Genomic DNA, 25,667 nt, shown 5'->3' with positions numbered 1-25,667 from the left:
TTTATTTTCCTTCTTTGGTCCTGCACCCACACATTTTATCAGGAGCTATGTCTGCCATCTGCCATGTAAGGTGCACCTCCAGTTCACCAGAACAAAGAGAATAATAACATTCCAGGATAGGAGAAGAGAATCACTTGGTAACTTTGTAATAAATGAACCAGGATGTTCTATGGTGGTGATGAGGGAGCTGACCGAAGGGGAAACAATAGTCAGTGGAAAACTATGTTCTGAATGAGACCAAAGCAGGAAGTGTCTGGCAGAGTAGACTTTTTCTTTTTTTGGTACACAAATATAGTCCTTTCTAATAGAACTGAATTTTAATTTTAAAGGAAAGCTTCTTCCCCCTTCTATTAATGAATGCATATGCAAATCTATTTTTCTTACCTGGAGGCAAAATATAATAAAAAAATCAAAGAAAAGGAGAAGTTTTGAGTACCACAGTTTTTCTTACTCATAAAATTAGATTCCCTTGAAAATATTATTCTCTTCAAATCATAATTTAGAGCTGCAGTAGGATATATTTCATGCTACTAAGTGGGGTAATTTTATTCAGCTTTGTGCATGAAGAAGTATATTTATTCAATAAATGAAAATATCTACCTCTATAGCTCTTAAAAACTGGTGTTTTGTGTTTATCCATTTACTTAGGACTTCTTACATGTCTTTGGAGGAAGTTTTGTGAATTACTTAAAAATTTTTTTACGGCGGTGTCTGAGGCCTGAGAAATACTATGAGGTTTGGCTGGTGACACCTGGTGGTTAAACATGATAATTACACACAACATGTATCACAGGCTTTACTACCAAGCACAGAAGTGCCTTGTGTTGGTCCATTCTCACACTGCTAATGAAAACATACCCGAGACTCGGTAATTTATAAAGAAAAAGAGAGTTAATGGACTCACAGTTCCACATGGTTGGGGATCCCTCACAATCATGGCAGTAGGCGAAGGAGGAGCAAAGTCACGTCTTACATGGAGGCAGGCAAGAGAGCATGCGCAGGGGAACGACCCTTTATAAAACCATCAGATCTCGTGAGACTTATTCATTATCACAAGAACAGCAAGGGAAATCTGCCCCCATGATTCAATTACCTCCCACCACCTCCCTCCTATGACAGGGAGATTATGGGAGCTACAATTGAAGATGAGATTTTGGTGGAGACACAGCCAAACCGTATCAGTTCTCCATCAATCAGAGTTCCTGGTTGTAAGCAACCAAAACAAACCTTGCTTACTTGAGCAGAAAGATGATGTCTCATGAGGACAATGTCTCCACTTAACAGTAACATTATGGGCATCAGGTTCAGGTTCTGGATGCCCCAGCGTGCTGCTCCTTGACACTGGAATTTATGTCACCACTGGCAATGTCACCTCAGCCTCCTTGAATCTCAATATCCCAATTCAAAGCCTGGATTAGGATGCATCTAATTGGGCTGACCACAGTCATAGACGAATACCAAACCTGCAAGGAATGCTGGGACATTTTGGCTTATTTAATGAAATATGGACTTTGCCTTCCAAGGTATTTATGGTACAGAATTAACTACTGAGGAAAGGGGTCTGTATCCTGAGCACACAGCCAAAGGACAAATGTCTACTGGACACCTTAATCTCACTAGGCATCAGGCATAACCACAATGCACTTTCCTTTTAATGACACACAAGACTGCAAATGTTTTATGCCATCAAACCCTTTAATGAGCTTTTACAAAAATAATTTTGTAGTAGTTTTACGAAGAGATGACTAAAAAAATAACTTGACAAAGTAGCCACTATCGTCTTCCCTCTCATACTATCCAAACACCTACCTATCTTTCTCTTTCTCTCTCTCTCTTTTTTTTTTTTTTAGATTGAGTCTCTCTCTGTTGCCAGGCTGGAGGGCAGTGGTGTGATCTCGGTTCCCTGCAACCTCCACCTCCCAGGTTGAAGCGATTCTCCTGCCTCAGCCTCCTGAGTAGCTGGGACTACAGGCACGTGCCACCATGCCAAGCTAATTTTTGTATTTTTAGTAGACATGGAGTTTCACCATGTTAGCCAGGATGGTCTTGATCTCTTGACCTTGTGATCCACCCACCTCAGCCTCCCAAAGTGCTGGGATTATAGGTGTGAGCCACTCTGCCTAGCCCTATCTTCTCTTTCAACTCCAGTGTCTTCCCTGAGATGTTCTGTTACACCAGGGGTTTGGTCTAGGTCCTGTTGCTTGCTGTACAGAAAGCCAATCACTGAGTCAAGGAGTATTGCCGGGAAAGAAGGCCTTATTTGGGTGCTGCAGCCAAGCAGAATAAAGGATCAGTCTCGAATTCATCTCCTCAAGCTACTAAAATTTGGGGTCTATAAAGTAGGGAAGAAAAGTAACTATGTGTGGGAAAACAGGAATTAAGGAGGGGTAAGAAAGAGGAGTTGGTCAGCAGGCAAGTGGTCAGTTAGGTCAGTGAGGTGTCTGGTGTCTCATTGTTTAGATGTGATAATCTGGTAAGTTTCAATTCCTTGAAGCTTTCTGGGAGGCTTGATGGTTGGTTTACCAAGAAGGGAACCCTGATAAGACAAATGTAACTTTCTTAAGTTTTACCCTGGGAGGGTCAATTTCTAAGTTTATTCAAAAGAAACCCAAAACATCTATTTTTTAGGACAGTTGGGCTGGTTTTAATTTCTTGCCACTCAATCACTTTCCTCTCCATTCCTATCTACGCTTACTCCCAGAAGTAATCACTCCAATAAATTATCATGTAGTACTTATTATTCATTTTTATTATTTAAATTTTACATTACCTTGCCTTCCATATAATGTGACATCAGACAAGCCTTTTCATCTCTCTAAGCCTCAGTTTCCCATTTGTAAAATGGAAATGTAATTATAAGCCTTACATAGTTATTACAAGTTTTTAAAATATTTACAAAGCACTTAAGCACAATGCCTGGGATTTGATGAGTTTTCCAAAATGATAGTGAATATTATTTCACATCTTTATCTGATCATGGACTCCTTAAAGGCAAGGACCACATCTTATTCATTTTATTTTCTGGACATAGGGTCTGGTGCTCCATGAATGTCTGTTGAATTGCATTTCCTGCCCCTGAATAGAAGCTAGGTCTCTACATCTGCTTCTATATCTCCATTTATTTATAGACCTCTTTGAGACCTCTAAGTGATATGCTTTAAAAACAGACATATATAATAATAATATCTGTTTATTATTTGAGTCTTGTTCCTCAAAACTATGCCTAACAGAAAATTAAATCTCTCCACAGGTCTTCTAGAGTACACTAAAGCAGAAGATAACATAAGATTTTTATCTTACCATGAAAGTGTTATCTGAAGGACAGTTAAGGCTTTGTGTTGTTCAACCAGTACATCTCACTTCATGGCTCCTTATATTTTTTATTCTAAAGTCTATCTCTTGTCTAAAACCTGCTCGACTTCCAATTTATCAAAGAAAACCTTTTATAGCTGCTTGGAATGCTCCAACAGATCAGTGTTTGATAAAATATAATTTAAGACTAAATTTGAAAATGTTTCCAGTGATTGGAAGCCCACTGGCCAAGGCCAGGGGGCAAAATGTCACTATATTTTATGTCAACAGATTGGGATACTATCCGTGGTATACATCACAAGGGGTCCCCATTAATGGAGGTCTCCCACAGAACATAAGTTTAAAAGTACATCTGGAAAAAGCTGACCAAGATATTAATTATTACATCCCTGCTGAAGATTTCAGTGGACTTGCTGTTATAGATTGGGAATATTGGCGACCACAGTGGGCCCGGAACTGGAACGCAAAAGACGTCTACAGAAAGAAGTCAAGAAAGCTTATTGCTGATATGGGAAAGAATGTATCAGCTATGGATATTGAATATTTAGCTAAAGTGACCTTTGAAGAAAGCGCAAAAGCTTTCATGAAGGAAACCATCAAATTGGGAATTAAGAGTCGACCCAAAGGTCTTTGGGGTTATTATTTATATCCTGATTGTCACAATTATAACGTTTATGCCCCAAACTATACTGGGTCATGCCCAGAAGAGGAAGTCTTGAGGAACAATGAGCTCTCTTGGCTCTGGAACAGCAGTGCTGCTTTATATCCTTCTATCGGTGTCTGGAAATCCCTTGGAGACAGTGAAAACATTTTGCGCTTCTCCCAATTTCGGGTACATGAATCCATGAGAATCTCCACCATGACATCTCATGATTATGCCTTGCCTGTATTTGTCTATACAAGGCTAGGGTACAGAGATGAACCTTTATTTTTTCTTTCTAAGGTAAGAAGCTTCTTGTCCAATAGTGGGGGATTTCCTCCTTATCTCTAAAAGGACATTTCTTTGTTAATTATGTTCTTTGAAGAATTGATTTCAATTAATGGTCTGTTATATAGGAGCATAATTCTTCCTTGACTAGTCATGCGTTTAGACTCTTCATTTATGAAAACTGAATTTTGATTATCTTATTCATTATTATTCTCTTAAGGAACAAAGTAAGGCGAGAAAGGGTTAAAGTAGATACCAGCAACTACTACATTTCCTTCACACCAACTTTAACTATATTCACAATTGGGCATTTTGGAAGGTTATCGAAATGATCAGCAGTGAGCAGGTTAGATAATCAAAAAGGATGTTTTGAAATGGAGTGTTTGCTCATACATGTGGAAGCAGAATTGTCTAGCCACTTAAACAAAAAATTCTAGGGAAAGTAGTGCGTATCCTAATTTTTTTTTTTTTCTTCAAGACGGAGTTTTTTGCTCTTGTCACCCAGGCTGGAGTGCAATGATGCAGTCTCGGTTCACTGCAACCTCCACCTCTGGGGTTCAAGTGATTCTTCTGCCTCAGTCTCCTAAGTAGCTGGGTTTACAGGCACCCACCACCATGCCCAGCTAATTTTTGTACTTTTAGTAAAGATGGGGTTTCACCACGTTGGACAGGTTGGTCTTGAACTCCTGGCCTCAGGTGATCCACCAGCCTTGGCCTCCCAAAGTGCTGGGATTACAGGCATGAGCCACCGTGCCCAGCCTAATCTTTGGATTTGGACAATTTTGTGTAACCTTTCTACATTGAGAAGCCTTGGGACTTGTGGAGGGCTTCACGTGTGATGCAGTGATGTTTTCAGGTATTGCTGGACACTAGTGGTTTAATATATTTTAACGGAGGCATTTTTTCCTTTCTACACCATTACAAATTTCAACTCACCAATATCTGTTAAAGATGTTCTGAGTTTCACATGCATCTGTGTGAAGAGACTACCAAACATGCTTTGTGTGAGCAATAAAGCTTTTTAATCACCTGGGTGCAGGCGGGCTGAGTCCAAAAAGAGAGTCAGCAAAGGGAGATGGGGTGGGGCCATTTTAGAGCATTTGGGTGGGTAGTAGAAAATTACAGTCAAAGGGGGCTGTTCTCTGGTGGGCAGGGGTGGGGGTCATAAGGTGATCAGTGGGGGAACTTTTGAGCCAGGATGAGTCAGGAGAAGGAATTTCACAAGATAATATCATCAGTTAAGGCAGGGACCGCCATTTTCACTTCTTTTGTGGTGGAATGTCATCAGTTAAGGCAGGAACTAGCCATTTTCACTTCTTTTGTGATTCTTTACTTGTTTCAGGCCATCTGGATATATATATTCATGCAGGTCACAGGGGATACGATGGCTTAGCTTGGGCTCAGAGGCCTGACATTCCTGCCTTCTTATATTAATAAGAAAAATACCATAAAATAGTATAGAAGTGTTGGGGCAGTGAAAAGTTTTGGGGGTGGCATGGAGAGATAATGGGCAATGTTTCTCAGGGCTGCTTTGAGCAGGATTAGGGATCATGTGGGAACCTAGAGTGGGAGAGGTCAAGTTGAAGGAGGATTTTGTGGTAAGGGGTGATACTGTGGGGTTGTTAGAAGGAACATTTTTCATGTAGAATGATTGGTGATGGCCTGGATACGGTTTTGGATGAATTGAGAAACTAAATGGAGGATACAAGGTCTGAATAAAAGAAGGAGAAAAACAGGTATTAAAGGACTAAGAATTGGGAGGACCCAGGACATCCAATTAGAGAGTGCCCAAGGGAGTTCAGTGTAATTACTTGCTTGGTTGGCGGATTTTTGGGCTCTATCCTTAAGTTTTTTTATGTTGTCATACACCAGGCCAGATTGATTTAGGTAAAAACAACACTCTTCATTTAAAAATATACAGAGTCTTCCTTTTTCAGCAGTAAGTCAAGGCCTCGGTGGTTTTGGAGGACAACTGCAGCTAAAGAGTCAACTTGGGCCTGGAGGACTGATAAAGTTTATAATATGTCTATGATGCTAGCAGAGATGTCATTACAAAGGCTATGAAAGGTCATGACAGAGGTTGAAATGCCTACTATTCCAGTACGAAGAGCAATAGTGGAGGCAGAAAGTCCTAAACCGACAAGCAAGGGAATTAGTGGAATAACTCTTTTTTGTCATGTTGGTGTCATTAGAGGAACAGGGAGCTCTTCGGTCTCATTTGCAAATTGAATTTTGGGAGTAAGGAAAACTAGTGTGCATGTGCCTGTCCAATTAGCGGGTAGACACATGTAGGTAGAAAGCCACAGAGGAAGAAGAGGCTTGTGCAAGGCAAAGCTGGAAATGCAAAGTAAGATGAAAAGGAGTACTGAAATTGGTGTCTTCTACCCAGACTCTTAGGGATCTAGCTAGGGCGACAGCTGTCAGAGGTCGTAAAGGGGACTGATGGGGTAACTGCGTAGAGTGGGAGATTTGATTTTCATGGTGTATGAGAAAATATTGAATGTCTATGAGCAAACTTTCACTGTTATTTACGGGGCTTGGTATGAGTAAACAAGAAGAGGGCCTGGGAGGAGAGTCTGACGAGAAAGGGGAAGGTAGCCAAGGATGGAGTGAAATACAGGGCAAGTGTCTTCCTAAGCAATACTTACTGCTAATGTTTTCAAGTTTGCCAGTATTGATAGAGGGCTTGTCTGTAATATGGAGCTGGAAGGCTCCAATTGTTTCAGTGATGTGTGTAGTTGGGCTTTGGAGATGAAGAGTGAAGGAACATCAAAAAGGTGAAAGGTTACCCAGGGAATTCCAGTGGGTCTTTGCCAAGAGATACATAAAGGAGCAACCACAGGAATAGTAGTTTGTGTTGTGAGGGCTCCAAACATGGGGGGAGTAGAGTTGATATAAAGAGAAAGATTTTTTAAGTAAGTGCAGAGGAGGGTGGCAGCTTGCTGATGTAAAATGTCTGGGGAGATCTTGCTGGACCTGTCTAGAAAGTAAAGAAGTTCTTCAGGAGGGTAAAAGTGAGGGCTGTTAAAGGAAGTTTGGAGGTATAGGGAGACAGGTGCCCAGTCTGTATGTAAGGTGAGGACAGCTGTGTAGGTGCTGGAAGAAAAGGAAATGCAAAGCCAAAAATTGTTCGCTGAGGAGGGATTAGAAATAGCTAAGAGAGAGTGAGTAAGGTTGATAGTGTGGTGGAGATAGCTGGGGAGAGGTAGAGGGTGGCATAAGGATGGGAATGAGAATAAGAGTGAGTGTAAAAGTAAAGAATAGAACTTCATCAGGGTGAAAGTATTGGGGGGTGCCCTGCCAGCAAAGATCATCTATCCACTCTAAGAAGAAGTTAAGAGTGGTGGTTTAGGGATAGCACCAGGAGATATCAGCTGTGATGTCTTAGAGAAACAGTGTAAACCAGCAGTGTAAACAAGAGTAGGGCATTTATGAGTAGTTGAGAATGATAAATAGGAGTATGACTAGACAGAAGATAGCAGGGATGACTAGTTTTTGGGGCTCAATCCAACTAGTGGGGGTGACTGCGTAAAGCCCTGTTACAAAAAGTAGGGTAAGAAAGAACAGACCTAATAGAATAAAGGGGTGTATTAGGCTCATAAGGGTTATTACTGTTCTTCAGAAATGCGAGTGAGTTTAAGGGAAGCAGGGGAGAGTACTTGCAACTTCCAGGAGAAAGAGGAGGTATTAGGCTGGTTGTCTGATGAACACAGCTTTATTCTGGAACGGTGAGCCCAGTGGGCAGGATCCTGCAGACAAATGGCAGTTGGGGTACTATAGATGACTAAGTAGGGTCTGGTCCATCAAGGTTGTAGGGTTTGAGGGGTCAGATTCTTAATAAGAACTGATCGTCCAGCTAGGGTGTCTTCATATGGCTGGGAATCTGGAGTAGGCAAGAGATTAGCAGCCTAGTGAATTTCCTGTCTAGCCTGCTGGAGGACTGGAAGATAGTTGCCAAGAGGGCTGGTGTCTGGGACAAGGTTGGGGCTGAGCAAGAAAGTGCATCCATATAAAATTTCAAATGGACTGTACCCTGTAGCATCTCGAGGACAGGCTCTAATTCTGAGAAGGGCAAGAGGTAAAAGTACTGTCCAGTCCTTTTTAAGTTGGAGGCTGAGCTTGGTGAGGTGTGTCTTTAAAAGACAATTAGTCTGTTCTACCTTTCCTGAAGATTGAGGATGGTAAGGGATATGAAGTTTCCACTGAATACAAAGAGCCCGAGAAACTGCTTGGGTGATTTGACTAGTAAAGGCCGGTCCGTTATCGGACTGTATAGAGGTGGGAAGGCCAAACTGAGGAATTATCTCTAACAGAAGGGAAGAAATGACCGTGGTGGCCTTCTCAGACTCTGTGGGAAAGGCCTCTACCCATCCAGTGAAAGTGTCTACCCAGACCAGGAGGTATTTTAGTTTCCTGACTCGGGGCATGTGAGTAAAGTCAATTTGCCTGTACTGGGCAGGGGCAAATTCTTGAGCTTGATGTGCAGGGAAGGGAGGAGGCCTGAACAATCCCTGAGGGGGAGTAGAATAGCAGATAGAACACTTAGAAGTGATTTCCTTGAGGATAGATTTCCATGATGGAAAGGAAATGAGAGGTTCTAAGAGACTGGCTAGTGGCTTATAACCTACATGGAAGAGGTTATGAAATGATGACAGAACAGAGTGGGCCTGTGAGGCTGGAAGGAGATCTTTTCCTTGGTCTAAGAACCATTTGCCTTGTGTGGGAAGAGATTGATAGGTGGAAGTTTCAGTGGGGGAATACATGGGAGTGACTGATGAGAAGGAGAGAAACTGACCATGAGGGACAGAAGTTGGAATGCTAACTGCTTCTTTAGCTACCTAATCAGCATAAGCATTGCTTAGAGCAATGGGATCTGACACCTTTTGATGGCCTTTGCAGTGAATGACTCCAGCTTCCTTTGGAAGTAAAGTGGCCCTGACAAGAGTTTTTATTAAAGAGGCATTAATGATAGAGGACCCTTGTGTAGTGAGGAAACCTCTTTCTGCCCATATAACAGCATGGTGGTGCAGGGTATGAAAGGCATATTTAGAGTCAGTATAAATATTGACACGTAGTTCCTTTGCAAGAGTGAGGGCCCAAGTTAAGGCAATGTGTTCAGCTTGCTGGGAGGTGGTGGAGAGGGGCAGAGTGGTAGCCTCCATGATAGATGTGGAAGATACTATAGCATAGCCTGCCTTTGCTGGTGAGTGGCGATTAGGCCTGGTGGAACAGAATAAACTGATGGTTTATTGCCATCAATAAACCAAATGTGATCAGGGTGAGGAACAGGAAAGAAGGAAATATGGGAAAAATGGGGTGAATGTCAGGTGGATCAGAGAGATACAGTCATGGGTGTCAGGTGTGGTATCTGGAATAATGTCGGAGGCTGCATTGAAGTCAGGGCCGGGAACAATGGTAATTGTAGGAGACTCAACGAAGAGTGAGTACAGCTGAAGGAGCCAGGGAGCAGAAAGTATATGCATCAGGTGTGAGGAAGAAAATAGATTTTGTAAGTTATGAGTGAGAGCAGAGTTTGTGATTTTGAGGGCCTCTAAAAGTATTAGGGGGGCAGCAGCCACTGCATGGAGGCATGATGGCCAGCCTAAAACAGTAAGGTTAAGTTGTTTGGACAAAAAGGCTACAGGGCATGGTCCCAGTCCTTGTGTAAGAATTCCAACTGCATAGCCCTGCACTTCAGCTGTGTGTAATGAAAAGGGTTAGGATGAGTCAGGGAGAGCTAGTGTGGGAGCAGTCTCTAAAGCTGTCTTCAAGGAATGGAAAGAGGAGTGGGGAAAGGATTTAGGATCTATGGGGTCAGCTAGGTTTCCTTTTGTGAATTTATATAATGGTTTTGTTAGGATGGCAAAACCAGGTATCTGAAGGAAAAAGTATCCAACCATGTCTAGGAAGGGAAGGGGTTGTTGTTTTGTAGAAGGTGTTGGGGTTTGAGAGATCAGTTGGAGACGATCGGCAGGGAGAGCATGTGTGTTTTTATGAAGAATTACGCCGAGGTAGGAAACGGATGGAGAAGAAATTTGAGCTTTGGAGGGGGATACCTGATATCCTTTGGGGAATAAATGTTGAAGGAGCAGGGGGGTGTCTTGTTGAGAAGATTCAACGGAGGAGCTACAAAGTAGAAGATCATCAATATATTGAATAAGGTGAGAAGCAGAGGGGTGGAAAGAAAGTAAATCATGAGAAAGAGCTTGGCTGAAGTAATGAGGGCTGTCCCTGAAACCTTGTGGCAGCACAGCACAGGTAGTCACTGCTGGGACTGATGGGTGTCAGGGTCAGTTCAGGTAAAAGCAAAGAGAGGCTGGGATGAGGGGTGCAGGAGAATAGTGAAGAAAGTATCTTTAAGATCAAGAATGGAATAGTGAGTTGTGGAGGAAGACATTGAGGACAAAAGCGTGTACGGGTTGGACACTACAGGGTGGATAGGCAAAACAATTTGGTTGATAAGGTGCAGATCCTGAACTAACCTGTAAGACTTGTCCAATTTTCAGACAGGTAAAATGGGGGAATTGTAAGGAGAATTTATAGGTTTTAGAAGCCCATGCTGTAGCGGGTGAGTGATAACAGGTTTTAATCCTTTTAAAGCATGCTGTGGGATGGGACATTGGTGTTGAGCAGGGTAAGGGTGATTAGGTTTTAATGGGATAGTAATGGGCATGTGATTGGTTGCCAGGGAGGGAGTAGAGGTGCCCCATACTTGTGGGTTAAGATGGGGGGATATGAGAGGAAGATGCAAAGGAGGCTTTGGAATGGGAAGAAGGGTGGCGATAAGATGTGGTTGTAGTCCAGGAATAGTCAGGGAAGCAGATAATTTGGTTAAAATGTCTCAGCCTAATAAGGGAACTGGGCAGGTGGGGATAGCTAAAAAAGAGTGCATAAAAGAATGTTGTCCAAGTTGGCACCAGAGTGGGGGAGTTTTAAGGGGTTTTGAAGCTTGGCTGTCAATACCCCCAACAGTTATGGGGGCAAGGGAAACAGGCCCTTGAAAAGAAGGTAATGTGGAGTGGGTAGCCCCTGTATCGATTACACAGGGGATGGACGTACCCTCCACTGTGAGAGTTACCCAAGGCTTGGTGTCCGTGATGGTCCAGGGGGCTTCCAAGGTGATCAGGCAGTGTCAGTCTTCAGCCGCCAAGCTGAGCAGATCTGGGAAGGAGTCAGTCAGACAGCCTTGTACTAGAGCTTTAGGAGCTCTAGGAGTGGCTGCCGGGTGAGCTGGGCAGTCTGATTTCCAGTGGGTCCCTCCACAGATGGGACATGGCTTGGGAGGAATCCTGGGCTGTGGGCATTCCTTGGTCCAGTGGCCAGATTTCTGGCACTTGAAGCAAGATCCTGATGGAGGAAGTCCTGTAGGAATGCTTGACTGCTGTGGCTTAGGGATGTGCAGCTTAGGCAATTGAAGTTCCTGTGTGCTGGAGGTGCAAATGGGTTTTGTCTCACAGTAGGTGCAAGTAATTGTAACTCAGAAATGCGTGGCCATCTGGCTGCCTTCTCTCTATTATTGTACACCTTGAAGGCTGGGTTAATTAATTCCTGTTGTGGGGTTTGAGGCCTGGATTCTAATTTTTGAAGCTTTTTTCTAATGTCAGGAGCTGACTGGGTGATAAAATGCATATTTAGAATGAGACGGTCTTCTGACCCTTCAGAGTCTAGGGCTGTAAAGCTCAGGTTTGCTGCCGAACGAGCCATGAACTGGGCTGGGCTTTCATCTTTACCTTGGGTAGTTTCTTTAACCTTGTCATAATTAACAGCTTTGTAAGCTGCCCTTTTAAGCCCTTCAACTAGACAGGAAATCATGTAATCTCACCTAGCTATACCTGGGGAATCTGCCTGATAGTTCCACTGGGGATCCTCTTGGGGAACTGCTCTAATGCCTTCCTGGAGGTCTGGCTCTTGGAGCCGACAGTTGTCAGTGTGAGATTGGGCCAGAGAAAAAACGCTTTCCTATTCATCTGGGGAGAGGGTAGAAGTTAGGATGACATTTAAGTCACTCCAGGTTAAATTGTAGGACAGAGTTAGATATTGGAATTCCTGTATATGTTTAGTGGGGTCTGATGAGAAAGAACCTAAATGCTGACATATCTGAGAGAGATCTGATGAGAAAAAGGCACATGTACCCTGACTATGCCTTCAGCTCCAGCCACCTCTCTAAGAGGAAATTGTTGGGCAAGTGGGGGAGGGCTAGTCACAGAACTAAACTGTAAGCAGGACCAGGTGTGAGGAAAGGAGGTGATAGAAGGATTATAGGGTGGAGGAGCAGAGGCCGAGGAAGAATTGGGACCTAGCTCAGCCTGGCGACGAGCAGACCGGGAAGGAGGGGAGAGGTCAGATGGGTCTGTAGAAAAGGAAGATTGGAAAGACTCAACGACGCTTGGGGTTGGGACTGAGGGGACAGGTGGGAGGGAAATAAAGAGGATTTGGGAGGAATCACTTTGGGAACAGAGACTAGAGAGGGAACGAAGTGTGAAAAATGCCTGGATGTGGGGCACCTCAGACCATTTGCCCATTTTTTGACAAAAATTATCTCGATCTCGTAGGATGGAGAAATCGAAAGTGCCATTTTCTGGCCATTTAGAGCCATTATCAAATTTGTACTGGGGTCAAGCAGCATTGCAGAAGAAAATAAGGCATTTGCATTTTACGTCAGGTGTGAGTTGAAGAGGTTTTAAATTTTTGAGAACACAGGCTAAGGGAGAAGAGGGAGGAATAGAGAGTGGAAGGTTGCTCATAGTTAAGGAGGCAAGCCCAGAGAAAAGAGAGGGTAGAGACACAGAGAGAAGGGGTGGGGGGTGCTTGCCCCCCAGGAAAGTGGAGAGAAAAGAAAGGATAGAGACATAGAGAGAAGGGGAAGAGGGTGCTTGCCCACCAAAAAAGTGGTGCTTGCCACTAAAGGTGAAGGACCAAGGCAGGCGTCCCCATGGTGATCGGACACCTCTGAAACATGGGTGAATAATCAAGCAGGGGTCCCCGCAGTGATTAAACACCGAGGGAAGACTGTCTTCCTGAGTCCATGACTGGTGCTGGAGTTTTGGGTTCATGGATAAAACACGTCTCTTCTGTCTCTACAAGAAAAGGAAAGGAACTGAAATTAAGAGAAAGGAGAGATTGAAAGATGGCGCCAGGATTGAAAGGAGAAACAGTTTGAGGGATAGTGAGAGAGGCTGGATAAGAGAGTAAAAAGAGGCCGCTTACCCAATTTAAAATTGGTGAGATGTTCCTTGGGCTGGTTGGTCTGAGGACCAGAGGTCGTAGGTGGATATTTCTCATGGAGCAAAGAGCAGGAGGACAGGGGATTGATCTCCCAAGGGAGGTCCCCTGATCCGAGTCACGACACCAAATTTCACGCATGTCCGTGTGAAGAGACCACCAAACAGGCTTTATGTGAGCAATAAAGCTTTTTAATCACCTGGGTGCAGGTGGGCTGAGTCCGAAAAGATAGTCAGCAAAGGGAAATAAGGGTGGGCCATTTTATAAGATTTGAGTAGGTAGTGGAAAATTACAGTCAAAGGGGGTTGTTCTCTGGCGGGCAGGGGCGGGGATCACAGGTGCTCAGTGGGGGAGCTTTGGAGCCAGGCTGAGCCAGGAGAAGGAATTCCACAAGGTAATGTCATCGGTTAAGGCAGAGACCAGCCATTTTCACTTCTTTTGTGGTGTAATGTCATCAGTTAAGGCAAGAACCACCCATTTTCACTTCTTTTGTGATTCTTCACTTGCTTTGGGCCATCTGGACCTATATGTGCAGGTCACAGGGGATACATGGCTTAGCTTGGGGCTCGGAGGCCTGACACTGACTTCTAGGCATCCTAAGGAGGAGGAATAGAAAATACCCAGGTGAGGTATTTTACAGTGACCAGGTATCTTTGGAACATAAATGGAGTGTATTCATCAGAGGGAGAAATGATGCATATGTATGAAATATGGTAAGTGCCATACCTCTGAGGTCATTCATGAGGTGAAGGAGGAAGGAAATAAAGTCTCTATTGTGAACTTCTCTTCATACCACCTAGAAAAATCAGTGATAAATAATTTATGAGGAAGAATAGGAAGTCAGTACAGTCTGAAAGATTTTAAAAAGTTACCTAGGCTGGGTGCAGTGGCTCATGTCTGTAATCCCAGCACTTTGGGAGACTGAGGCAGGTGGATCATGAGGTCAGGAGTTCAAGACCAACCTGGCCAAGATATTGAAACCCCATCTCTACTAAAAATAGAAAACTTAGCCAGGTGTGGTGGCAGGTGCCTGTAATCCCAGCTACTGGGGAGTCTGAGACACAGAATTGCTTGAATCCGGGAGGCAGAGGTTGTAGTGAGCCAAGATTGCGCCACTGCACTCCAGCCTGGGCAACAGAGTGAAACTCAATTTCAAAAAAAAAAAAAAAGAAAGAAAGTAATCTAAATCTTCACAAAATAATGTTGACTCTGGAATTGGATCAAAATTAAAATACCAGCTTCTTTTATAAAACATCTGTTCTATATTTGACTCAACCAAGTTCCTTTCTTTAGTGATAATAAATTGACTTTTAGAAGAAACAATAAACTCTACGGGACAAAATGTTCATTTCAAAAGATGAATTTAGACTACCGGGACATTCTGCACATTCTGTGAACCTGGGATAAACTTCTTTTTCTAGTAGCTGTAGCCTCGGAAATTCTCTTTTCCCTCTCAGGAAAAAAGGAGCAACAGTTTGGGTTTCATCTCATTCTGCACTCTTTTTCTTCCAAGTGGCAAGCTATTTCCAAGTGTTTTAAACTATAAGTGTACCCACCATTGTACCCTATTGACTTTAAAAATCTGCCCATAATTTTTATTTTTATTTATTTATTTAATTTTAGTTGAGTTTCCCTCTGTCATCCAGGTTGGAGTGCAGTGGCATCATCTTGGCTCACTGTAACCTCTGCCTCCTGGGTTCAAGTGATTCTCCTGCCTCAGCCTACGAGTAGCTGGGATCACATGTATGCGCCACTATGCCCAGCTAATTTTTGGGTTTTTAGTAGAGACGGGGTTTTGCCGTGTTGGCCAGGCTGGTTTCGAACGCCTGACCTCAAGAGATCCACCCGCCTTGGCCTCCCAAGTGCTAGGATTACAGGCGTGAGCCACTGTGCCTGGCCCTGCCTATAATTTTTTTTTTTTAAGCTCAACATCTAACTTTTATTTATTTTTATTTTTTTAACTTTTTTTGAACTTTTACATATTTAATTCAATTAAACAAAGTAGCAAAAATGAATGAATTACAACAACATATCTCAATATGTGTGAATCTTAGAGACAGTTGAATGAAAAGGGCGAGTCCTAGAAGAATCCTGCCCATAATTTTTAAAAAGCCTGATATTCATTTGTACCAAACTCTTAATGACCATTAATGGCTTCCATTTCTGATTTTCCCAACAATGTCTGAATTTTAGAATGCACACACATACAGTTAAGATTACAAAGAAGATTCACTAGTAAGTAGTAAATCTCTTAACCTCCCTGGATTTGGTGTCTTCATGTACAAAATGAGACAATATTACCTGCCCTACTGACCTAGCAAAAATATGATGAAAATCAAATGAGAACTTGCATATGAAAACCTTGAAGTTCTACAGAAACCTATGTGGTATGGCTATTACTTTTTTAACAGCCATCAAAGCCTTAAACTTAAGCATGGGATATTTAAGAGTGGAATCTCAGGCAGTAGCTATAGCTTGGGGAATACAGAGGCAGTCAAGCCTCATTTCACACAGAAGATTGCCTATATTATTTACATATGAATGCAACCTAGATATAACCTGATGCTGTGCTCTTAAAACATTGATTATTTATTTTTAGTTTTCCATTTGTAAACATTTAGGGGGTACAAGTGCAGTTTTGTTACATGGATATATTGAGTGGTAGTGAAGTCTGGGCTTCTAGTGTACCCATCACCTGAAAAGTGTACATTTTACCCGACAAGTCATTTCTTATCCCTCACTCTCCTCCACCCTTTTATCTTTTGGGGTCTCCAATGTCTATTATTGTACTCTGTATGTCCATATTTACTCATCGTTTAGCTCCTACTTACCAGTAAAAACATGTGATATTTTACTTTCTGTTTCTGAGTTATTTCACTTAAGATAATGGCCTCCTGTTCCATCTGTGAGATATGCTTTTAAAAATTAACAAGAGGAGTTTCCTTGCCTATAGATTTAAAGATGTTTATCCTTGTCATTAATTCATTCTGTCTCCGGTAAGGCACAAAGGCAGCTCATTAGTAATGCTCCAGCTCCCCACAGTGGACACCTTGCTTACATGCACTCCGGTAAGCGTCAGGGACTGACACGGAAGTGTTGAGTGAGTCCCCTGAGTAGCCCTACCCTCTGCTTCTGAAACCATGATTCAGGTCGGAGGATCCTGTGTAGGCGCAAAGCACCCTGTGCCACGCTGGGTCCTGGGAGGCTCCTTTTCAGTACATCTTCTTTGTTCCTTTCTTTCTCCTTAATGTGACAACACCCCCATGGCTCAGGCTTTCAGGTGTCCCAATCTGCACCCAGAGGCACTTTTATCTGTGACTTTCCTCTCTGGGTAGTGCCCTTGCTTTTCTGATCCCCAAAACATAGCTGCTTTGTGATTCATTCAGCACCCTGCTCTCTGTGAGGTGACAGTGAACTAATTTGGTGAGAAACTGATTTGAAAACTAATTCAGAAGAAATTGACAGCAATCTCAGAAGGTGTGTGTGGCTTTCACCAGAAACATCTGCCACTTACATACTTACTATAGTTCAATAGCCTATAAATATAAAATGTAAATGTTATATCTTTATTCTCCTTTGATGACAATGCCTTAATCAAAAGGAGAGCTGTTGGGGATTTCTGCCCTGATCACACCATGTGACTATATGACACCATTTTCAGGGAAGTTTCAAAGTGAGGGGAGTGAGGAGTTCTGCTCCCTTATGTCTTTGCCCAAAGAGGGAGTGGACACGGACTCAGCAGAGTCTTCAGTCTTGGTACTGCAGGGATGGCCCCTTCTCTGTCCCTGTTCATCGTGCCATTGACAATTTTCAAAATTCTTTCATTTATATTATCTCATTTGAGCCTCTCCTTCCTGTCATGTCAGCTATGGCCTGTTCAGCAGATATTGTAATCGTACGAAATGAAAATGGATGTTAATCTGAAATGGAAATTAGTTTAACCCAAAATCTCTTTCCTTGTTGAAAGTCACAAGACAATTGCCCAGAAACAAACAAACAAACAAACAAAAACTTTAAAAAATGATCTTGTAAAACCTTTAATTTGAGTGTTAGACAATAAAAGTATCAGATAAAGAGATTTATCTCTCAAGTATTAATATTAAGTGCCCAATGGCAAAATAGCAATTACAGTTCTTCTTTTGTTTTCCACCAAATCACCTAATAACATTTTCTAGCATTTAATTGGTAGAAATTCACCCTTGGAGTAAAAGGTGAATGCTTAGTATCCTAAAGATTGGGGGAATGTGTTATAATTTAACAAACCAGGAAATCAACTACATATATTCAAATCTTAATTTCCTCCAGAAAATGGCCTAGATCCATGTTAATCTTTAAACACTAAAACAATAACCCTTTAAGATTATAAAATCAAAATTCTCTCTGCTAAAACGTTACCTTTGTCTATCTTAACCATATTGCAGAAAATTCCAGTGACTTTACCATGACTGGATGAGTCATAAATAAAGCCCGTTAGGCCAGATACTTAGAAATTAAACACACATAATTTCAGGGACAAATATAAAAGCTGGACCAAATCAGAGCCTGCAAGCCCTTAACGTTGCTTCTTTGCCTGGCCTTGGAATTGAAATGATATAAACCCATCCAAATAACTGTGGGGATGAAGTGTTACTGGGGCATGCTGCAAAATGGAAAAGGAACCTGGTTAAGAGGATCCCATTTGGAGAAGGAAAACTTCTGGATTCAGTTTCCGGAACACATACATATGACCTGGTGTGTGGGTGTGTGCCCCTGATTTATTTCAATTCAATAATTTCTGATAACCCTTTACAGACTCATTGTCTTCAAAATAACATCCTGCATGGCAAAATATGTTTTTCTTTAAAAATATTTTTATGTTTTTGCACATGGTTACAGAGTGTGATTTTTGAGCATTGGTTTATTCAGCGTTTGTGTCACTCTAAGAAAATAGAAAACAGTATCTAAGGAGTATATGAGCTCAGTACCAGACCTATTATACTGAACTCAGACTCTAATCCTAATCCCTGGTGGGTTTTTTGTTTTTTGTTTTTGAGGCAGAGTCTCGCCCTGTCATCCAGGCTGGAGTGCAATGGTGTGATCTCGGCTCACTGCAACCTCCACCTCCTGGATTCAAACAATTCTCCTGCCTCAGCCTCTGAGTGGCTGGGATTACAGGCACCCACCACCACGCCTGGCTGATTTTTTTTTTTGATTTTTAGTAGAGATGGGGTTTCACCATGTTGACCATGCTGGTCTCAAACTCTTGACCTTGTGATCCACCCGCCTCGGCCTCCCAAAGTGCTGGGATTACAGGCGTGAGCCACCATGCCTGGCTCCCGGTGAGTTGTTTTACATTCAAATTAATAATGAACTCTACTCTCTTCAATCTAGCAAGATCTAGTCAGCACCATAGGAGAAAGTGCTGCCTTGGGAGCTGCAGGCATTGTTATTTGGGGAGACATGAATTTAACTTCATCCAAGGTAAGTCAGTATCTTGAAGGTATATTTAATGTTTTTTTTTAAAGTATTTCTCTGCTTTCTTGGAGAGCTTACTCTAATAAAGCTCTCATGACTTCCATAGCAAACCAGCTTTAGAATAAATATTCCAAATCAGTGCCTGATACATAGAAAAGGATAAAAAATATTGTTAACTTTTATAAAGATAGTAATCATAACACTGACATTTGATGAATATTTATGATACACTAAGGTTGTGCTAAGAGATTTTTTGAGTCGGATTTGCTCACTTCCTGGTCATATGAGGTAGTGACCATCGTCCTCATTTACAGATGGTGAAACTAGAGAGGAAACCAACTAGGTTAACAGCTATTTAGGATAGTTAGTGGTAGAGTTGGCATTAGTCACAGTTTGATGATGGACACCTTGCATTTTAACGACTATAGAAAATGTGTTATATACTATTTTGAGAGGTAGAAACAGGTGGTAACTTTTTAATTCTCCACAATGCAGTTATTTTTTCTCTACAGAGAAATCAGCTAAAAATTAACAGCATTTAAAATAAGATTTATGGCTGGGCACGGTGTCTCAGACCTGTAATTCCTGCACTTTGGGAGGTGGGAATTACTTCAGGCCAGGAGTTCGAGACCAGCCTGACTGACATGGAGAAAGCCAATCTCTACTAGAAATATAAAAATTAGGCAAGTGTGATGACATATGCCTGTAATCCCAGCTGCTTGGGAGGCTGAGGCAAGAGAATGGCTTGAAGCCGGGAGGCAGAGGTTGCAGTGAGCCAAGATGATGCCATTGCACTTGAGCCTGGATGAAAGAGTGAGACTCCATTTCAAAAAAAAAAGAAAAAGAAAAAGATTTATATGGCTCTTCAAATTTCTCTCAGCTGAGATATTTTTTTTACTTCAGGAAAGATTCTTAGTTTTCCCTAATCCACATTAATTACAATCTCTTCCATATTTCCAGATGTAGTTGTTTATATTTCTATAGTGTAATGCATTTTACCTTGAATACTGGTACCCTTGACACTTTTTGCTAAATTGAGGTTTTTGCAAGTCCATGATGATCTGATATTATTCTTAGAATTTCACAGTCTCAATTTGTTGCTACTGAGATAATGTTCATGAAACTGTTTATGCCTATGCCCACATATGAGAATTAGGAAGAAACTCAGAGGATTAATTCCTGACTTTCCAGGTGTGATATTTCCACCCCAGCCCCTTGGTGGCTCATCAGAAGAGCTTCATCAGGAAGGTGGGTGCACACAGATGGCCTCTGTTTAGAACAGGTAATAGGAACCATATACACAAAAGTTACCTAGTCAGCCATATAGACTTTTCTGTGTTTGAATTGTGTTAGAAGTACAGAACCCAGGACAGTTGATGGAAATTAACAGGAAAGTCCAGAAGGCTATAATACTCGGTAGAATGGTGGAATAAGATGATTTGACAATAAATGATGGACTGCGATTCAGGCTGTAACACAACCATGGAAGGCCCCACATACCTGAATGGTAGCCTGAGGGCAGCAGTTCTGGTAGATTCCTAATTTGGGTTTGTTCCTTTTCCTTTTATACCCATTAACTTGGGAGCTAGAAGGAAGAAAAAAAGAATGTAAATTGGAGAAAGGCAAGGTCTCATGTGCTGATTCTGGGGGCCATTTGCAAGTTCAGTTGCTTAACCTGACTGTAACATAGTATCCATCTCCCGCCCCTCAGACCTCTCCCCTTTCTGATTTGGGATCTTTGTTATAGTGCCCAGGAGCCTACAAGTTCAACTGGAACCAAGCCATTATGTTTTAATCAAGACCAAAGAACTGTTCTAGAAGCTCTAATTCTATCAGTACCAGCATGAAACACTAAAATCGGTTTCTTTCTACATTTCTATCAGTGAGAAACACTAAAATCAATTTCTTTCCACATTTTTAGGCCAACTGTACAAAGGTGAAGCAGTTTGTGAGTTCTGATTTAGGGAGCTACATAGCCAATGTGACCAGAGCTGCTGAGGTATGCAGCTTTCACCTCTGCAGGAACAACGGGAGGTGCATAAGGAAGATGTGGAACTCACCCACTTACCTTCACTTGAACCCCGCAAGTTACCACATAGAGGCCTCTGAGGATGGGGAATTTACTGTGAAAGGAAGAGCATCTGATGCAGACCTGGCAGTGATGGCAGATACATTTTCCTGTCATTGTTATCGGGGATATGAAGGAGCTGATTGCAGAGAAGTAAAGACGGCTGATGGCTGTTCTGGGGTTTCCCCTTCTCCTGGTTCACTAATGACACTTTGTCTACTGCTTTTAGCAAGTTATCGAAGCATTCATTTGTGAGATAATTGAGTTTAAAGGGAATTGTGTGGTCTCTAGCGTAGTCATTTAAAGACGGATGTAACTTATGACAATTTTTTTCTCTTATGAATTCTATTGAGAGGTATTATAAGTAGACATTATGTATGTCACTTAACATAAACAGAAACATATTATTTTATTTGCCTCCAATCTGGCTAGGAAATCAGATCTGGAGTAAAGTCAATGTACACTTCCTCTTTATTGGAACATTTAAGTTGCATTTAAACTAAAACTAGTATAATTTAGTCTTTACATGAATGTACATACATAAAATTATACATAAAATATTAAATTATTCATTTCAAAGACTTTTTTTTCAAGTTGGCAGTTTATTTAAGGACACATTACTAAGTAATCATCTGATTTAACAGAAGGGGTCACCTGGTCAACTGGTCCATTGAAGAGGACTAACTGCAGTTTCTATTCTAGCCTCGGGTTCACACTAGGTTTCTATTTCCCACCTGGACTCATTGAGTGCAGAATCATTCCTGGCATGGCTTCTCATGAGGGGCCAGAGACTGAGGTAAGGGGGAGTCATTCCCGACCTACCAAGCACCAATTCTAAGATGGCACTTTGCGTCCTTCCTTCACAGACCCTGGTAGTCTGAATACTGTGAAGGCTTTGGGATAATATTCATGTTGACCTACGCTGACACTGCTGTAGATCTGGAAGCTGGAGCCATATTAGTAAAAATGCAGTTGGTGACTTTTGCAAGCAAAAATCATTATGTAGAAAAAGTGACATTTAAGGGGCCCAGAAGTGCTATTGAAAAAGAGGTCTATGCGAAATGTTAGATATTTTTGCTTTCCCCTTCCTATATATGACTTTTGAATAGGGAATTTAGAGTCATTTTGCATCTAATTTGAATCATGGTTTCACTACGTATCTGATTGTGTGACCTTGGGAAAGTTACCTACAGTCCCTGTTTTGTTATCTGAAAATCAGTAATATAACTCCTACCTCAATTAATTATTCTGAGGAGTAAATGGAATAACATACCCCTTGCATACTTGGACTCTGCTGTTGATCCTCAACTGACTTTATTTTATTTTATTTTTTTGTAGTGATGTGGTCTTGTTTTGTTATTCAGGCCGGCCTCGGACTTCTAGGCTCAAGAGATCCTCTTGCTCAGCCTCCCAAAGTTCTGGGATTGTAGGTGTGAGCCACTGCACCCAGCCTCAACCAATTCTTGACTACCAAAGTAACAGAAAAGTGCAGGATAAAACGGGGTCTTGGGCAATTTTCACTTCTTGATGCTGTGTTCTGTTTAAAATCACTTATACACATTATGTTGTTCTCTTGAGAGTCATGTTTAATTGATAGGACTTCCTTCTTTTGGAGACAATCTACTTGAAAGGTAAACTCAAAATAAACATGACGCTGCTGTAGAAGGAATTATAGTTGATTCAACCTCCTTCTTCACCTCTGTTTTTCTGTGAAACATTTGAAATCCAGGTGCGTTCTTTTCAACTCTGAGTCTCTGCTCAGACCTCAGTAGGTCTTCAACAAGTATCGTTAAATGAAGGAATTAATGAGTGATTCAGAAACCTGAATTGGTAGAACCTATAAATACGTTGTAATTTTTTTTTAACTCTGCACATCAATAGTGAGTTATTATAAAGTTCTCCTCAAGCATTACTGTTCTATTTTTATCCTAACAGATTAGCTTGTACAATCATATGTCCTCATTCCCCTGTGAAGAATTGAGACCTGAAGAGAATAAATCTCTTGACAAATTCAAATGGCGAGTTTGTAAAAGAGCCCAGTTTGTAATCCCAGTTGCTGAGTTTTCTTTCTATCATAACTTTGTCTTCCTCTTCTTGTAATTGAATCCAAATATACTTGTTCTAATTTTAAGCATAAATTTAATGCATTTAAACATTTTTCTTAATTTGGTCTGCTACTACTGGTTATGTTCAATCATTTCTCACATTTTGCAGCTGTAGATTACCTGTGTATTTAATTTGGCTCACTGCTCCTGGATAGGAAATCTACCTCCTACTCTGCTTGATGACCTCGGCTTCTTGGGATCATTGTAAATTTCCTTTATAGAAACAGCAAGATACCAGTCACTCTAATCTTTGGTGCTCTCCCTTATAAGAGGGAGATAATTAATAATAATAATTAAAAAAAATTTTTTGTCCTTTTATACAGATTTAATGATATAAACTAGGTAACATAGCACAAAGGCTGGCACATAAAACATTCTAGGAAATGTTAGCTGTTATTATGAAGTACTTTCAATACTGGTTCTCATAAAAGCTGTGATAGGTAATATTTCTATTTTGAAGTACAAGAAATTATGTATGACTCAGAATAGTGAAATGACTTACTTAATATCACACAGAAGTTCCCAGGATTTAAACCTTTACTTTTGAAACCTCAACTAGTATTCTTTCCATCAGATCTCAGCAGAAACTATAGAAGACTTATTTGTACTTTTTAAAAACCCATTTACAGAGAAATATAATTCACAAGTATAGTGATTCTGGTATCAGGCAGTCAGTGCTTTTTTTGACCCTGTGGAAGAAAAACTGTTAAATTAACTTGTCTAGTAGCAATGCACCCATCTGACATACTCTAAGTGTCTAAATTTTATTTATTCATAAAGAAACCAGAGCCTCTTAGGAAAATGTCTGATTCCAGGCCTATCTAAGACAGAAATTGCTCAAGATGAGTCTGGAATCTCTTGTTATAACATAAACCAAAGAAGCTATCAAGGATTACTAGGATTGTATCAAAAGCACCCTTGAGTCAACTTAAACAGCCTCCCACTGTCAAACATGTGAAATTTGAAAATCACTGAAGAAATACTAACTGCAACGGGTTGAAATACATCAGATATATTTAAATCCATGAAGTCAAAATGATACTAAAAAAAACCCAAAATTTTTCATTGTCCTCTTTTGAACAACTCATTACTCTGAAAACTGATAATCAATCATTTATTCTGCATTTCCTACATAATCTATACCTGAGCATAACCAAATAGTGATAGAGAGTAAATTTCTTTTTATTCAAGCCAATAAATGAGGAAAGTATGATGTAATTAGAATAGAACAATTTTGTAACTTCTAATTAATGGATAGAGGCATTGATCCTCAATAGTTGCTAAAATCACAAAAAAGAGTCAACCAGACAATTATATACCACCTAGTTGAAGTATGAAACATTAACTAAGAATAATCCTTTCAGAAATCAAGCTGAAATTTGATCAGACCTTTAAAATATAGCTACTTCCAACGTTTTCAGTATGGTTTGGAAAAAAAAAATCTATCTACTAACTCAAGAAACATAAAGAATAAGGGAAAATGCTAAACAAGAACTTAGAGATGACATCATCAAAATTTAGATCCTAGGGAATTCCACAGGACAAACAACTTGAATTTATCAACAAATAGGAAAAAAAAAAGGAGAAGGAATCCATATGTATATCAACATGGAGCTTGCTAAATTATAGTACATCTGCATATTGGGGTAGTATTCAATTTTACAAAGAAATGAGGAATAACATCTATATGCTGATCTCAAAAGATGTCTAAAAATTATCTTGTTTAGACTTTATTTTGACTGCCTTCTAATCATATTGAGAAAAACTCATGATCTCAGATATTAGGAATGTATTTTCGGTCACAATTTAGAAAGACTTCCTGGAGATAGCTAAACTAAAGTTTCTTAAGCATGTACTGGGCCTGAAATTCTAAGGATCTTATGAATGTACTGAGTTTGAAATTCTATAACAGATAAAAAGCCATAAATGATTCAAGGAAATGATAATTTCATCAAGTAAAGGAAACTAGGAAAAGCCATTTGAAGCCACACACAACAAATATAAAATAATATATGGTGCTGTCATTGTTTTTGAGATTTTGCTTATTCTAAACCTTGAACAACAGGTCTGTTACAGTATTATAATTATAAACTTATATAATAAAGAATTAATAATTGGAAAAATTAATTTTGTACCAAAGTGAATGTTAGTATTATGGTTTTTGTTCCTACCAGAGAACTAAATACATACAGACACTGTCACTTTTGTATTTAATGCCGATCTTAAGAACTTGGAAAAATTTGAATGTTACTGAAAATTCATATATGAACTGGACACTTTGTTCCCTTCTGAGGGCCCAGGAGCTATCAATCTTTTATTTCTAGTATCACTTTAATTGTATAAACTTAAAATGGGGGATTTTGTTCTCTGTTTCTGGAAAATAAAAGTTCTTGGGTTATCACTGGGGCTACTTAGTGCATTCTGCATTCCGTTCCACTAAGACACCTAGTATAGTGGTTAATTGTATGTGTCAACTTGACTGAGCCATAAACTGTGTTTATTCTGAGTGTGTCTATGAGGGCATTTTGGAATGAGGTTAACATTTGAACCAGAAGACTGAGTAAAGCAGATTGTCCTC

At 40.8% G+C, this 25,667-nt stretch overlaps 1 protein-coding gene across 2 annotated transcripts; it reads left to right on the top strand.

The window, feature by feature from the left end:
- Positions 1 to 2,037: 2,037 nt before the first annotated feature.
- Positions 2,038 to 25,257, top strand: LOC116274483 (hyaluronidase-4). 2 transcript variants are annotated; one of them, XM_031665208.1, is made up of 3 exons: positions 2,038 to 4,255; positions 18,833 to 18,922; positions 20,838 to 25,257. In XM_031665208.1, exons 1-3 carry the CDS (start codon positions 3,302 to 3,304, stop codon positions 21,237 to 21,239), a joined length of 1,446 nt encoding a protein of 481 aa, XP_031521068.1. In that variant the 5' UTR covers positions 2,038 to 3,301; the 3' UTR covers positions 21,240 to 25,257. The 2 variants fall into 2 exon arrangements, 1 of the variants encoding a protein (XP_031521068.1); XR_004183150.1 differs by lacking the exon at positions 2,038 to 4,255 and adding an exon at positions 20,108 to 20,164 and having other exon boundaries at positions 18,689 to 18,922; positions 20,838 to 21,021.
- The last annotated feature ends 410 nt before the right edge of the window (positions 25,258 to 25,667 follow it).

Source organism: Papio anubis, chromosome 4 (assembly GCF_008728515.1).
Source record: "Papio anubis isolate 15944 chromosome 4, Panubis1.0, whole genome shotgun sequence".
Lineage (NCBI taxonomy): Eukaryota > Metazoa > Chordata > Mammalia > Primates > Cercopithecidae > Papio > Papio anubis.
This window is presented reverse-complemented; position numbering and strand designations above follow the sequence as displayed.